This window comes from Diadema antillarum, unplaced genomic scaffold (assembly GCF_040938485.1).
Source record: "Diadema antillarum isolate AM-2024a unplaced genomic scaffold, OU_Dant_1.0 scf00000072, whole genome shotgun sequence".
In the NCBI taxonomy this organism is placed as follows: Eukaryota; Metazoa; Echinodermata; class Echinoidea; order Diadematoida; family Diadematidae; genus Diadema; species Diadema antillarum.
Window position 1 is genome coordinate 3095609 of NW_027270961.1, and position 13410 is coordinate 3109018.

The 13410-nt window shown below is 41.8% G+C and overlaps 1 protein-coding gene across 1 annotated transcript; it reads left to right on the forward strand.

The window, feature by feature from the left end:
- Window positions 1-3695: 3695 nt before the first annotated feature.
- LOC139717201 (uncharacterized) lies at window positions 3696-6977 on the forward strand. The gene is made up of 2 exons (XM_071628702.1): window positions 3696-3855; window positions 5263-6977. Exon 2 carries the CDS (start codon window positions 5286-5288, stop codon window positions 6900-6902), a length of 1617 nt encoding a protein of 538 aa, XP_071484803.1. The 5' UTR covers window positions 3696-3855; window positions 5263-5285; the 3' UTR covers window positions 6903-6977.
- Window positions 6978-13410: the final 6433 nt, after the last annotated feature.

A 13410-nucleotide genomic window follows, 5' to 3' on the forward strand; every position in this document is an offset into this window, starting at 1 on the left:
TCCTTATCTCATAAAAAAAAAATGTTAGAAACCTGAAATTAGGTCTCAACCAAAACTGTACGATCCCTTCAAGAGGGATTCAAAGTTTATTAATCTTAATGAAAATTGGTTCTGAAGTGGCTGAGACATCCAAGAACAAAGAGGTCATGAAAGTTGGAATCCACCTTTTATCAAGACCACTGTTTTACTTTGATTTTCGTTATCTCAGCCATTAGTGGTTTCTAATCATCTTGCAAAAAGTTACAATTTGAATCCCCCATCTCAACCAAAACCATATGTCTCGACTCTGGCGTGTAAGAAAAATGTTAAAATTGAAAGTGGACTGTCATTTACTGTAGGACGTATAGTAGGTGAAGCTTCCCCATTCTCATGATATCATAAACCTTTTACAACAAGGATGTACTGGGCGAGCTTTGCCTAGTACATCAATTGGTTATATTATTAAGATCCTTGTCAAATTCAGCTTGTCGAACCAACGGTACTTGATAAATACAATGGACCTACAACCTATGATAAAAAAAGATTATTTTCTAGGTGATATTTATAGGAAGCACAGAATTTGCAGTCATGAAGATATTATACATGATGCATAAGTCTAATAGCTTGAATCAATGCTTGTGCTCTAGGAAAACACCTACCGTCTTCTTTACATCTTACTCATGCTCTATAGCTCGGCTCATGCCACGTAATGTTTACTGCGCACAGCATCACTTCCTGTTGTTGTAAGTATTGTCTACCTTTACATCTTTGGCTCAGTCATCTCATATCCTTTAAAAACTGAGATGACACATCTTTACTTATAAATGAAGATTGCTATGAAATTAAAGGGAAAGTGTGCCCCCTTACCCGGAAATGACTATTGTCCTGTGCTCATCGCCCGAATCGTCCGAATATCGTGAGCTCCTAGTAAAGCTGCACTGTCCCTGTCAAGGTCAGGGCAGCATGAAGGTTGTAGCTCCATGGTCAGGGCAACAAGATCGGAGAAAGAGATGGGGGGGGGGGGGGGGTGGGAGGTAAGAGAGGTATACTCAAAATCACTATACACTATAGGGCTTTTTACACTTGTAAATTTTTGCTTAGCCCCGGACTATCGGTGGGGCTAAGGGGGGGCCTTAGCCCCACCGTTGGTACGGGACTATCCTTAGCCCACTTTCTGTTTACACTCGTTTTTGCCAAAGTGGGCTAGCCCCACCGATAGTACGGTACTATCTGGCCCTGCAAAATAGCAGGGGTTAGCACCGCAATTGCGGTGCCAAGCAAGTGAGTGTAAACAGAACGAAAAAATAATCCTGGGCTAAGCGACGGAGACGAAGTCCGACCCTCACTGACCAATCAGAAACGAGGCAATCAAGTGCTGCCGGTGCGTGCGTGTACGTGTACAGTACACAGCGTAATTATGAATATTCATGTGGTTTGGAAAGTCCGGGGCTAAGAAATACGAGTGTAAAAAGGTCAGTTTTCTCCTTAGCCCCGGACAAGAGATAGTACGGGACTAATTGGCGAGTGTAAAAAGCTGAAAAAATTGGTACGGGACTAACGATAGTCCTGGGTCAGAGAAAGTCCGGGGTTAAGAAACACAAGTGTAAAAAGCCCTTATTACACTATAGTCCTGTTTGAGATCAATGCATGATTTATCAGGAAATCGTATCAAGATGCCCAATTTCTTGAGGATTATTCTTGATATGTTTTGAGAGCCGAAGAATGTGCTAAATTCAATATATATAAGATTGTGGCGTATCATGCACAAGCGAGACATACAAATAATATAGGGCCTATATACGGCTGTAACATAGTCGTATGTGACCGACAGTCATGTATTCAGAGGTCCTACACAGTTACTGTCACAAATTCAAAATTAACTGTCGTGATTATGTGGGCCTACTTGTTGCGATTGTTTTTATATGGCATATATTCTCACTATATTATGGTACAAAAAAGGGCATCCTATTTCCACCATGCACGTTTGTAGGCACTGAAATCTATTCTAAAATATTGATTGATGCTCTAAAATATCAAACACAGATATAGTTCCCTGTATTTTCCACGCGTTGATAAATATCAATGATGAATAGGCCTACTAGCAGTCATGATGCTAGTGTTATGTCTCTCAAGAAGCTTTCACTCGACTCGTAACAATTTCGATTTCGATGGAGTCCAGAAGATGAAAGAGTTGGTCTTTAGTGCTCTAAATTAAACCATTCGCTCAGAGGTCCTGGAGAGTATTTTTTTCCCCAAAAAAACTGGACGTGATGTATGTGGTTGATCGAAACAAAATCCCCCTATACATGGAACCATGGACCTACAACAAGTTGTAGGTCCATGATGGAACTAACGTAATGTTATAGCTCCATACTCTTGATGAGCAATATTGCTGGGGGGGGGGGGGGCTCATTGCATAAGAGGACCTAGCCCCCCCCCCCCCCCCCCCTTCCCTCTCCGTCGTAAAGCGCGGCGCGAACTACAATAGGACTGTACATAATATGCGTCGAAAAAAAAATCTTATTATAGCTCCATGGTTTCACATCGCTGATCGCACGTCGCGCGCCATCAAAACAGCCGTCTGGAACCGCTCATTCTCCATTTTCAGCTCTGTGTATACTTTGTAACGGTATTATATGTGTAACAATAGGCCCACAGACTTCAATGCATGATATCTCTATAGGGCCTACATGTATACTTGCGTTGTGTGTGTGTCTGCGTATTGATAAACGGTTTTACAGAGTGTAAAAAAGGGGTAGGGCCATAGAGATACATGTACATGTATAGATTACTGTCCTAGTAATTATCTCGACGGGCAGGGTCTATCATGCACAAGGTGGTATGATTATGATGAGAAAGCAGCGACAGATAACATCCCTTGATAAAGGACTGCAATGCAAGATTTCAGCGCAGGAACCGAATGGGAAGAAAACTGGCGTGGTGTAGTCTCAAATCTACTAACGGGTACAGCATAAACTTTACAATACTCAGTACATGATACAGGATCGTGCCAAGGTCATGATGCAGCGGTACAGTAATCTGCAACGAGAGAAGAGAAGAGAGAGAGGGAGAGAGAGAGAGAGAGAGAGAGAGGGGGGGGGGGGCAGATATTGGATGTGTGCTTGCACTGTGTCACGTGTATCTTCACAATGCGTGCCTGACTCGGATGGAGGTGTAGGATCACGTACGAAAACACGTGATGCGGCCGCACGAGCGATACTCCTCATCGCACAATCTCCAACGCGCAAGCGCATTCTGATTGCCACATCGCAAATCGTAAACAAGGGTGGGGAGATAGAGGGGGAAAAACGGACGCAGTATGTCCTATGCATGATCAACTCATGCTTTCAGCCCGTAGATATTTTGGACAGCACATCTCTCATCCTTCTTCTTATCTTTAACCATATTCAACTGACACAACAACAGTTTAAACGTAGTTGTTTTTTACTGCATTTCGCACTATGGACGCCATTACTAGGCGAGGATGCTCTAACTCAGCTCACATGACGTTACATGTGCGTACTGGGGTACGCTGGATTGGTTACGCCTTCAACACAAACCAATCAGAGAATGGAACATTGCACACACCTACGTGTCTGATGAATATTGATTACCCGTTCTAACGTGTCCGTCGCAATCCCCATATCTCGATAGCATACATTCAACGGCAATATGAGAATCCAGCACAAGCGCCGCACTGTGGTATCTGTGCTAGTGATGAGCCCTGTGTGAAATATTCAGAGACGTGTTGTATTCGCAGCTGTCGACCATTATTGTGGTTTGTTAGCTGCCGTGTGAACAGTAGAAATTCTCCTGGCTGCTTTATCTTCTGAGTACATGCACAAGAACCCTTGATGACTTCCTAGATACTAACCGGTAAGTTTCATTTAATTTTCATTTCGGTGTCCGTTCACTACAAGTATTTCAAGTAGGTATAAGGCATATCTATGCAGGTTTAGATAGCAGGAAGAATAACACTCTCTCAGCGGATATGATGCCATTCGTCCAGAAACCATGCGACCTCTATCCAACAACGAGGTCGGTAGTCACGCGTCGCATCGTGTGACCAGAAAGAGAACAAACCTTGTTGAGACTTTTTTCCCTTACGTTGCCGCAGAACTGTATGTCGCTATAACGTATTTTGCCAACGTCTTGTTTTTCTGTCTGTATTCATTTGTGTTACCGTACCGTTGTTGTTATTTCGGGGAGGGGCAGGGTGACCATACTTTATTAATAACTATTAGAGGATATGTGTCGACATCATTACTTGCACAAATGTAGCTGTATTTGGTAAGGGTGGTTTTTATTTTTGTACTCAGTCTGGGCCTAGAAATGCAATTCTCAATTTTCTTAATTATGCTAGATTTTACGTCTAGGCCAAATTGTTGAAAAGAAAGTGCCAATGGCTTTGTATTAAAAACTCTGTTGTCAACGGCAACGCCTATTCACGTTCGTGTTTGTGTTTGTGATAATTGCAACAACAACAAAAAAGAAAAGAAAATAAGAAAACGGTGTATTAAAAAAAAGTTTGGCGTAAAATATTCGAATGCTGAATGCAACGCAAAAAAAAGGCCAACAACACCAACAACGACCTATTCACGTTCCTGGGATGCTATGAAATTGCTATGTGTTGACATTGTTCGTTTCAGATACAGAAATATATCAGTACTCGGTATAAAGAGCCTTATATCATCATAATTTATTCAGACACATTGAATGCGTATACGTGGCGTGGAACGTTAAAATTAGGGCTTGATATAAAATATAGTAATCTAAACTTTCACGTGTTCTGTTGATTCTAACCATTCTTGTATAAAAACAAAACTCGATTGTAATTTGTCTGTTCTGTACTCCCTTTAACTGGGTGAGTTTGTGACTTTTTCTGGATAAAATAATGATATGCTTGTAAAGTGAAATTATAATGCGTTAATTTGTATTTGTCAGACAAATCCGGTCATTTTACTTTAGGACGTGGGGACAATATATGCATACGTTGGGCGTACAAATGTATATCAGCATCGTTGTGTACTGGAAAATTAATCTTTCGATAATGGTTTTATAATTATGATCAACAGCTAGTGCAGAGAACGTGATTTAGACTTTTTTGTTCTTCCAATAAGAAAAAAAATGACTTTATAATAGTTTGTGAAGCCATTTTTACGTCCATCACTACATTTCAAATCAAATTGCACTTGCAAATCAGCTTGCACTTGTCGACGGTCACTAACAATTTGCAGTTTCTAACTTTGCTGTGTGTTTTTTTTTTCTCTTTTCCACTTCCAGGCTATCTGCACTAATATATCACCATGGCAACACAGTCAGAGCTTGCCCAGATCCAGCATATCTTGGGAAAGAGGCGAAACTCCGAGCAAAATCCTCTTGACCTGAGCTCCAGGAAGAAGTCGCGCGAGTACCTGGACAGTCACAAGGATGTCGAAAAGCGGCGTCGGGACCGCATCAATACATGTCTTGAGACGATTCGCTCACTGGTACCCCTGTGCCATCAACTACCCCGCCACAGACGGGTAGACAAGGCGGACCTTCTCGATCTTGCCATCATTTACTTGCGGATGATCAATCAGTTCCTAGAGAGAATAGGCGTGCCCGATATCTTCACTGCGGCCCACCAGCAGATTGGTCTCTTCACATCGCTGGAGAAGTGGTTACGAGAGCAAGGTGAACAGCACGATGATGTTGCCAGTTTCACCAAGGACATTCTCAGCTTCCTGGACGTCGAGATGCAGACAGCATCTCAAGTGGTGGCCAGCCAGCAGACATCGGGGAACAGCGGATCGATGTCGACGGCCAACTCGTCCACGGACTTGGTGAAACAGGAGAATGATTCGGGGTGTTCCTCGGAGAGCGGCACAACGTCGTCTGATGAAGAGTGTAGGACAAGCAATCACAGCGGCGTCGATGACCGTTGGGATGATTCTTTCTCGACTTCGAGTAACTCGTCGGATTCCAGCAAGAAATCGCTGCATTCATACTCATTCGAAAATGAAGGCTCCAAAAACGGCATGACAGCGGCGCACACCCAACCCGCGACGCGATCTTATAATTTGTCTAGGGACACTCATTTTACGCGGGACACTAAACCTCCTTGTGTAGATAAAGCGGTGAACACCGATGGTAGCTTAACCAACTTCGCATGGCCCCCGGAAAGTACATTCACTCTACCCATTCTTTCAGGGAAGATCGTACTGCACACTCCTTCAGGGATCAGCGGTTCAAACAACCTAAACGCGCCCGTCACCCTACACGCAGAGATACATTCTTGCCCACCTCCAATTCCTGGCAAAGGGGGCTTTGCAGACTCCAAACCTAGCTCCGACGGCTCACCCGATTGCCCGATCAACAAAGAATCACATGCGGTTTCAAGCCGTGAGTTATCTCCGGTTAACACCAGACCTGATTCGTGCACTGATTTTCCTTCTGTCACTCATGTTCCGGATGTCCCTCCTCGTCTTCAAAACTCATCCTATCGTCCTGGAACGAATTCTCAACGGTCATTGGCATCCAGCACCCACACTAGCCAGGACACTTATCCCGAAAGGAGCTCCATTGCAGAGCCCCAATACAAGTATTCTCACTCGGCATCTATAGCAGGAAGCGATGGCAGGGTTGGCCCTAAGCATTCAGAGTCTGGAGAACACTGCGCAGAGGAGAGAGCTGGCAGGGTGGTGGACGTCTCCTCCGTTGGGCATCCCCCACGACCTGCCAACGGTTGCTTTCAGAAGAATGGGCCGTTTAGCAAACGCTATCTTGCCAACCTCTGCCACCAAATAGACGCCGACAACAATAACGAAGCTAGTTTCGCCAGCAGCCGACATCGAGGATGTTTTCCGAACACCGCCTCGTCAATGAAGATGAAAAGTTTAATGGTCCACCGGCACCAGAGCCAGCACGTACCGACTAGGTGAAATGTTGTCAGTGCGCGGGAAACGTTAGTGTCTTTAAACGATTTACATTGGAAGTCACTGCATCGTTTGCGAGACTACACAACAGAGTACTAAGCAAGAAAGCTACATGTATCGCAGTATGTCGTAAATCGATACGCGTCATTGTACAAATTATTTATGCTAAAAAAGTCTTGTTTATAAAGAACACAGTCTATGTATAGTTTGATTACGTTTTATTCTTTGATGAACACAAAAGTAAAACAATTAGTTATATCATTTATATATAACTCAGAATATGTGATATGGGATTGTGTACGTAAATACTACAGAAAAGAAATAAATCTTCAACTATATAACAAAGACCATACTGATCCAGAAGTCTTTCAACCCCATAGTTCCATCGTACTGGTCTCAGTTCTTGAAGTACGTGAATGACAATGCGAAATTGATCTCTCTCATTACAAACGTGTATGGTTTCAAATAGTCAAAATTAGATGGATGAAGAAAAGCTCTTCTTTCTTACCTTTGTGGCAAGAGACGGTGATCTTATATCTTTTAGATTATACATGTATTTTCGAAGTATTTAGAAAAGTGTAGCATTTTCTATGAGAATATGGAAGCTGCCGGAGTCTTTGTTGTGGAAATTTGATAACACGAATTATGTGGAAAAACAGTACACGACTTGCTACTGCGATATTCTCAGCTTCGAAAGCTCGTTAACGAAAACAAACAAACCAATGTCTCAGGGAGCCCTGATTACGAGTTAGCTGCGTATGATACGTGAACATATTTTCATTATGGTACAATTCAGGAGTGTTTCACATCATGAATGGGTCGTACATCCCTCTTTATGCAATGGTACAGCGGCTGACGACGAAACCGTGCGTGGTATAATACAGTCACGTATATAGTTTATTTACCAACTTGTTTGTGCTACCGTTACGCATGTGAAACCATGTGTCCCCTCGCAGTTTTGGGGTTTCGTAGATTTGGGATGGCTCTGAAAATGGAAAACAACACACAAAATAAAACTCAAAGAAAAGCTAATAAGCACCAAGGCATATTTAGCTCGGAACAATCGTAGTCAGTCATGGTCACTGAACAACAACAAAAAGGTTGACTGTGATGTGTTTCTATTGAATACATATAGTGCCTGTGAATCTTGTCGCCCTTTCTTTTAGCCTGAATATCTGTTCAATATCTGTTCAATGTCTGTTCAGCCTGCTATCGTCACGCATCAGTAAACAAGAGCCAGCCTTGGGTTCATGTAGTATGGACTACGTCCACATGTCACAAAATCGTATTTAACATATTGAAGGCATCAAAAGTAACTGGCACTGACACATTTGTGTTTGCACGAGGTATACGGCGTGGGCCTACCCTATGTGGAAGTCTTTAATATTCATTCCTATCCATGTTGTAAGAAGTTCGAGCGTTACAGCTCATTGTTGAAAGCACCCGTCTAGCATATGACATAATCTCTATGGAAAGATGTTTCAAATCTTAACGTTGTGTTCAGTTTTATATAATCTGTAGACCCAAAGATGATGATACTAACGATTTTGTTAATGTTGACATGTCTTATCGTTATTTTGCGGACAGTACTATAGTACTCAGCTCAATGTTTCATGTCGTGCCTATCGTACGTATAGAAGTGACTTGGTGATAGGGATCAACTGTAATGAAAGAGCACCTTCAACTTTCTGGTGACTATATATAGTTGTGAATTATTTCATTTGAGTTCGTAATGAAATGAGCCTTCCTCTCGTTGCGCGGACACGGGTGAACACAAACATCACAAAGATGTGAATGTCAGATTAAAAATGAGGGAAAGCGGATGAAGTGAGTGCAAGAATTAGCCCGTGAAATTTTTTTATTTCTTGAGACATCTTGTCATTAGCTATCTGTCGCTTTGACGCAAGCATTCTTCAGTAGTTGTCTAGGATCGTACTTGACACCAATATGGCTCAATTAATGTTAATATGGGTTTGAATGACAGGTGGTGGTCTGCTACTCCGAGTGCTCATCGCTGTCGTAATTATGAAGACTTACGTCAAATCTGATATTATTTCAAACCATGCAGTTAAGGTACTCAAGCTCGTGTCTATGCCGGTGAAAGAGTAACGTTGTGATTCGAGCTCAGCTGACAATCGAAGAGCAAAAAAGTCAGAAATATGGGTTTCTCAGTTCCGTTCTTATTGCGATTATTCCCGCTTATTCCGATGCCGGGTTCTACGTCGTCATCGGAAGCAGGGATTTTTAGCCCAGAATTTCCTCGCCCATGTTATGATGAAAGAACTCTATGCAGTGCGTGCTCATACGTGAACTGATGTCACTCTTGTTTGTGTGTGTTTCAAAATAAAAGAACTTGCCTATGTATAAATGGTTTACAGAACGAACGTACAATGTATCATCATGCGTGATTGAACGTAATAAGGTGGATTATTACATGCTTTTATTCTCTGTGTCCAAGACGTCATTTAGCTCATTTTAGCCAAGTTTTTACAATTATCATAACCACACAATCCGATGAATATCTGTAGCCAGGATCCAACAGAACATTAAAAAACAACTTGCCGAATCATGAGATATATCTTTACCAATAAGTTACATACAATATTCCTTTGATGTCTTGTATTTCAGTCTGTCCGATTTGGAAATAATCGCATGTATTGTAGTCACAAGACGTCGTCGCGCACCATTACGCACTCATGGAGTATACAGCGCTAAGTAAGCGGTATAGACACGTATAGGATCCGGCAGGTAGATCACGATGTACATTAGGGGATGTGATGAAAAACGATGTTGTTCTTAGTTTTGATTTTTCCTCAAATCACCAATTTGTACCAAATGTTTTATTTTTACTTTGCCATCTGATATATGATATGATTTGCTCTTGGGCTGTGGAACTAAAACTGAAACAGAAACAACAAGAATACTGTGTCAGCATTTGCTGGCGTACAGGGTTGTGTCATGTAAAGATTTTGCTTGTTCCAACTACATGTAACTACATAATGTTTCAAAGATAAATTTTCTCTCTGTCATCGGACAATTTGATTGTCAATAAAATTAGTGCACATTTCACTCAATGATATGCTATTTCGTGTTGTGATTTGGATTGTAAAAAATCGTAATCTGTCGAAAGAGATTCACCTGATTACAATTTGTATGTATTTTCAACAATTTCAGAATTTTGACCTGTTTAGAGACTTCATGATATACTACAGGATTTGGAAAATGACGTCACTTTTTAGTCACAACTACACTTGTGTAGTTCACGATTTGTAAAATTATATCACAAAGCATTATTGTGACATCACAAAACAATCATGACATTGCGCTCTGCTAGCTCCATATAAACAAAGAGATGGTAAGACCCCTATACGCTACATCGCATCCATCACACGACTTCTCGTCTCATTTCCCCCACCCCCCCCCCCTTTCGTGGAATTTTAAATTCATGATATTAATATATATATATATATACCTTGTCTAATTTCGAGTTTCTGGTTAAAAGTATGGGCCTCGGTGCCTCCTAAACTATACTGTTTTGGAATCATCTCTGTCCATAGTTTTAACAAGAAGTTCTCAAGGCAAAGTATATTAATTTTGTACGTAAATAGCTTGATGTTAGTCGCCCTTTTTATGAGGGCCTACACAGTCACATATATTCATACCTCATCCCGGCACGATTTATTTACTCATAACAAAATACCTGTACATTGAACGCTGAAAGTCACCATGATAATTGTACAGTTTCAAGGAAATTCCCTATATTGCAGATCTCACGAATTCACGCGTACACAAGCATGTCATGGAAGAAGTCTAGCGTGTTCACGCAGTATTTTATTGATTGCAAGTTACACACACACACACGCGCGCGCGCGCACACACACACCCTACAGGCACGCACACAGATAATCACACACACACACACACACACACACACACCACCACCACCACCACCACCACCACCGCCACCGGTAACATTCACAAGTTACAACAACAACAACAACAACCGACGACCACCACCAATAACGATACCAAAACTTGCATATCCTATCGTGCCATTCGCTCTAGATTTTTATCACGTGAGCTGGCGGAATATTGTTTCGGTTTGGCTGTTCTTTACGTTCGCGCTTTGATAACGGACAATGAGAGGAAATGACCTTTCATTACTAGTACTTATAACGTGAGATGGGGGGGGGGGGGGTAGAGAGGGGGGGACAAGTAAACGGATGTACATGTCACTCATTCGGAGCCGTGGATGGCGCATTTTGGTGTGGCGAACATTGACGTCAGTGTCACGTGTGAAAAGTCATCAGGCAGAGCTCGTGCCGCACTCCACAGATACCAGATGTCAAGTTCATCCACCTCCACCAGAGTTCTATTGGGTCGATTACAATCGCTCAGTCGTCTAATTCAGACCCTTCAGACACCCCACATGGACTAAATGCATGGGGTGACGAAAAATACACAAAATAAGTGATTTTATAAAGCAAAACGCCGGTCGATCTTCAAGTTCACGAAACAGTGCTTTTGGTCGCAATCCCATCCCAAATAAAAATAAAGTTTGAAGTTTTGCTTACTCCAAGAACAACACATCGTAAATGTTAGCTGGAGTCAAGTTGAACATCATGCTGCATTTCACGTTATTGACATTCTAAAGCCAAGACCCAAGAATTCGAACAGCTTGCAAACACCCAGAAAATGATAATAAAAAGAGACATTTTACGCACGAAGTCACAAAAATGATTATTGTTTTCCCTCCTTTCGTTCTTTTGTTGCTGTTGATATTTCCGCAGTGACAGCGTCATTTTTTATACGAAGTTAAAAAGCTCTTCACCATCAACTCAAAACAAGACGTAGCATTCCTCTTTTGAGTATGCCTAGGGACTTCTTCATTGAATCACAATGCTGACTTTGAACCCGGCATTAATCTTTCACGTGTCATATCATGTTCCCGCAAAGAGAGTAGAATCTCATTGTGTGATACGGTTTAACTGCGGTCGGTGACGCATTGATCAGTATAATGACCTCCCCTATCTCATCTTTATTAACGCGTTCAACCTATTGCTCACCTGTATTTTATGATGAAATACATAGCTAAATGTAAGTTCCGACATTTCTGGACATTTCATGCAAGTAGCACACTGCTTTCATGACATACTTCTATGACACCAGTTGAAAATAAATGAAGGCATCATTTTCTACACAATTCATCATTCTTGGGTGAAGTAAGCCTACCTTATATCGGACATAATTATTTCATCTGAACTCAACGAACACTTCGGAATTGCTCCATACAGATTCAAGTATTACGATTTTTCGAAGACCGTATTTATCACAGTTGATAATTTCCCGTAAAGGGGAATGAAACCCAGGAATATCATGTGGATCGAGTGGATGCAGTATTATTAGTATAACACATCGATGAAAGTTTTAGGAAAATCGGACTATCCGTTCAAAGGTTATGAATTTTTAATGTTTTGTTGCCATCATCGCTGGATGAGAAGACCACATTTTGTGACATCACGCATGAACAACGATATCAGCCTACAGAAAGTATGCTATTCAATATATTTCACCTTTCTTGCGTAATAAAAGAGCACTTGACTTACCTCTTTCAGAAAGCAAGGGAAATAATTATTTTATGCCCTTATTTCTATGTCAGAAACAAGTCGGTGAAGAAAGAGAAAGATAAATTTCGTTTGTTAGCCATCCTCTTTAATTATTCAGTGAAGGTAATATTTATAAGGTAGGCCTACGTAGTATCTGAGATCAAAGGACGCACTGCAGGATTGGAAATACCACGTCGATGGCCAATTAGTGAATTAGTATCAAACGACAGATTAGCCGACTTTGTATCAAATTATGCCAATGTTGGGTATGATGTTCATGTTTGTCGTGAACATGCCTTCGCGGAGGGAAATGCAAAGCGTTGTAAAGGAGCGGAAGTGTATAGACGAGTGTAACGAGTAAAGACGGGGAAGACGCTTGAAAAATTGTGGGGTTTACGGTATTTTGATCTGAGTAGAATATCTCTGTTAGCAGCTCCATGATAGTACCAAGGGGGTATCCCTTGATAGTACACCCTCGTAAAAATACAACACTCGAGTGCGAGAACGTGACAAAGCGGGGGCTAAAAGCACGCCTAGTCGTACACGTGATTTGGCAGGAAAGAACAAAAGAGAGGTCCCTCGTTGAGAATGTGTGTACAATCATGTACTATGTGTACGTGCGTCGGGTGTGTGTGTGTGTGTGGGGGGGGGGGAGGGGTGGAATGGGGTGAGAGTTTCTCCATGCACTGCACGTGCCACTCATGACAGTTATCACGTAAACCACGGACCCCATCCATGCGTAAACCCATGCATGTCCGGAGTGCCGATAAAGTTGTAGTTGCTACTCATTGGAATGTCAGTTCTTCCCAATGCGATCGAGTTTGGATGACATAAGCCTACAAATTGATTCAGTTGGTCCTCTTTTCGATTGTCAAATTTGAGGTGCTAGTTTCCATCAAAATGAAATA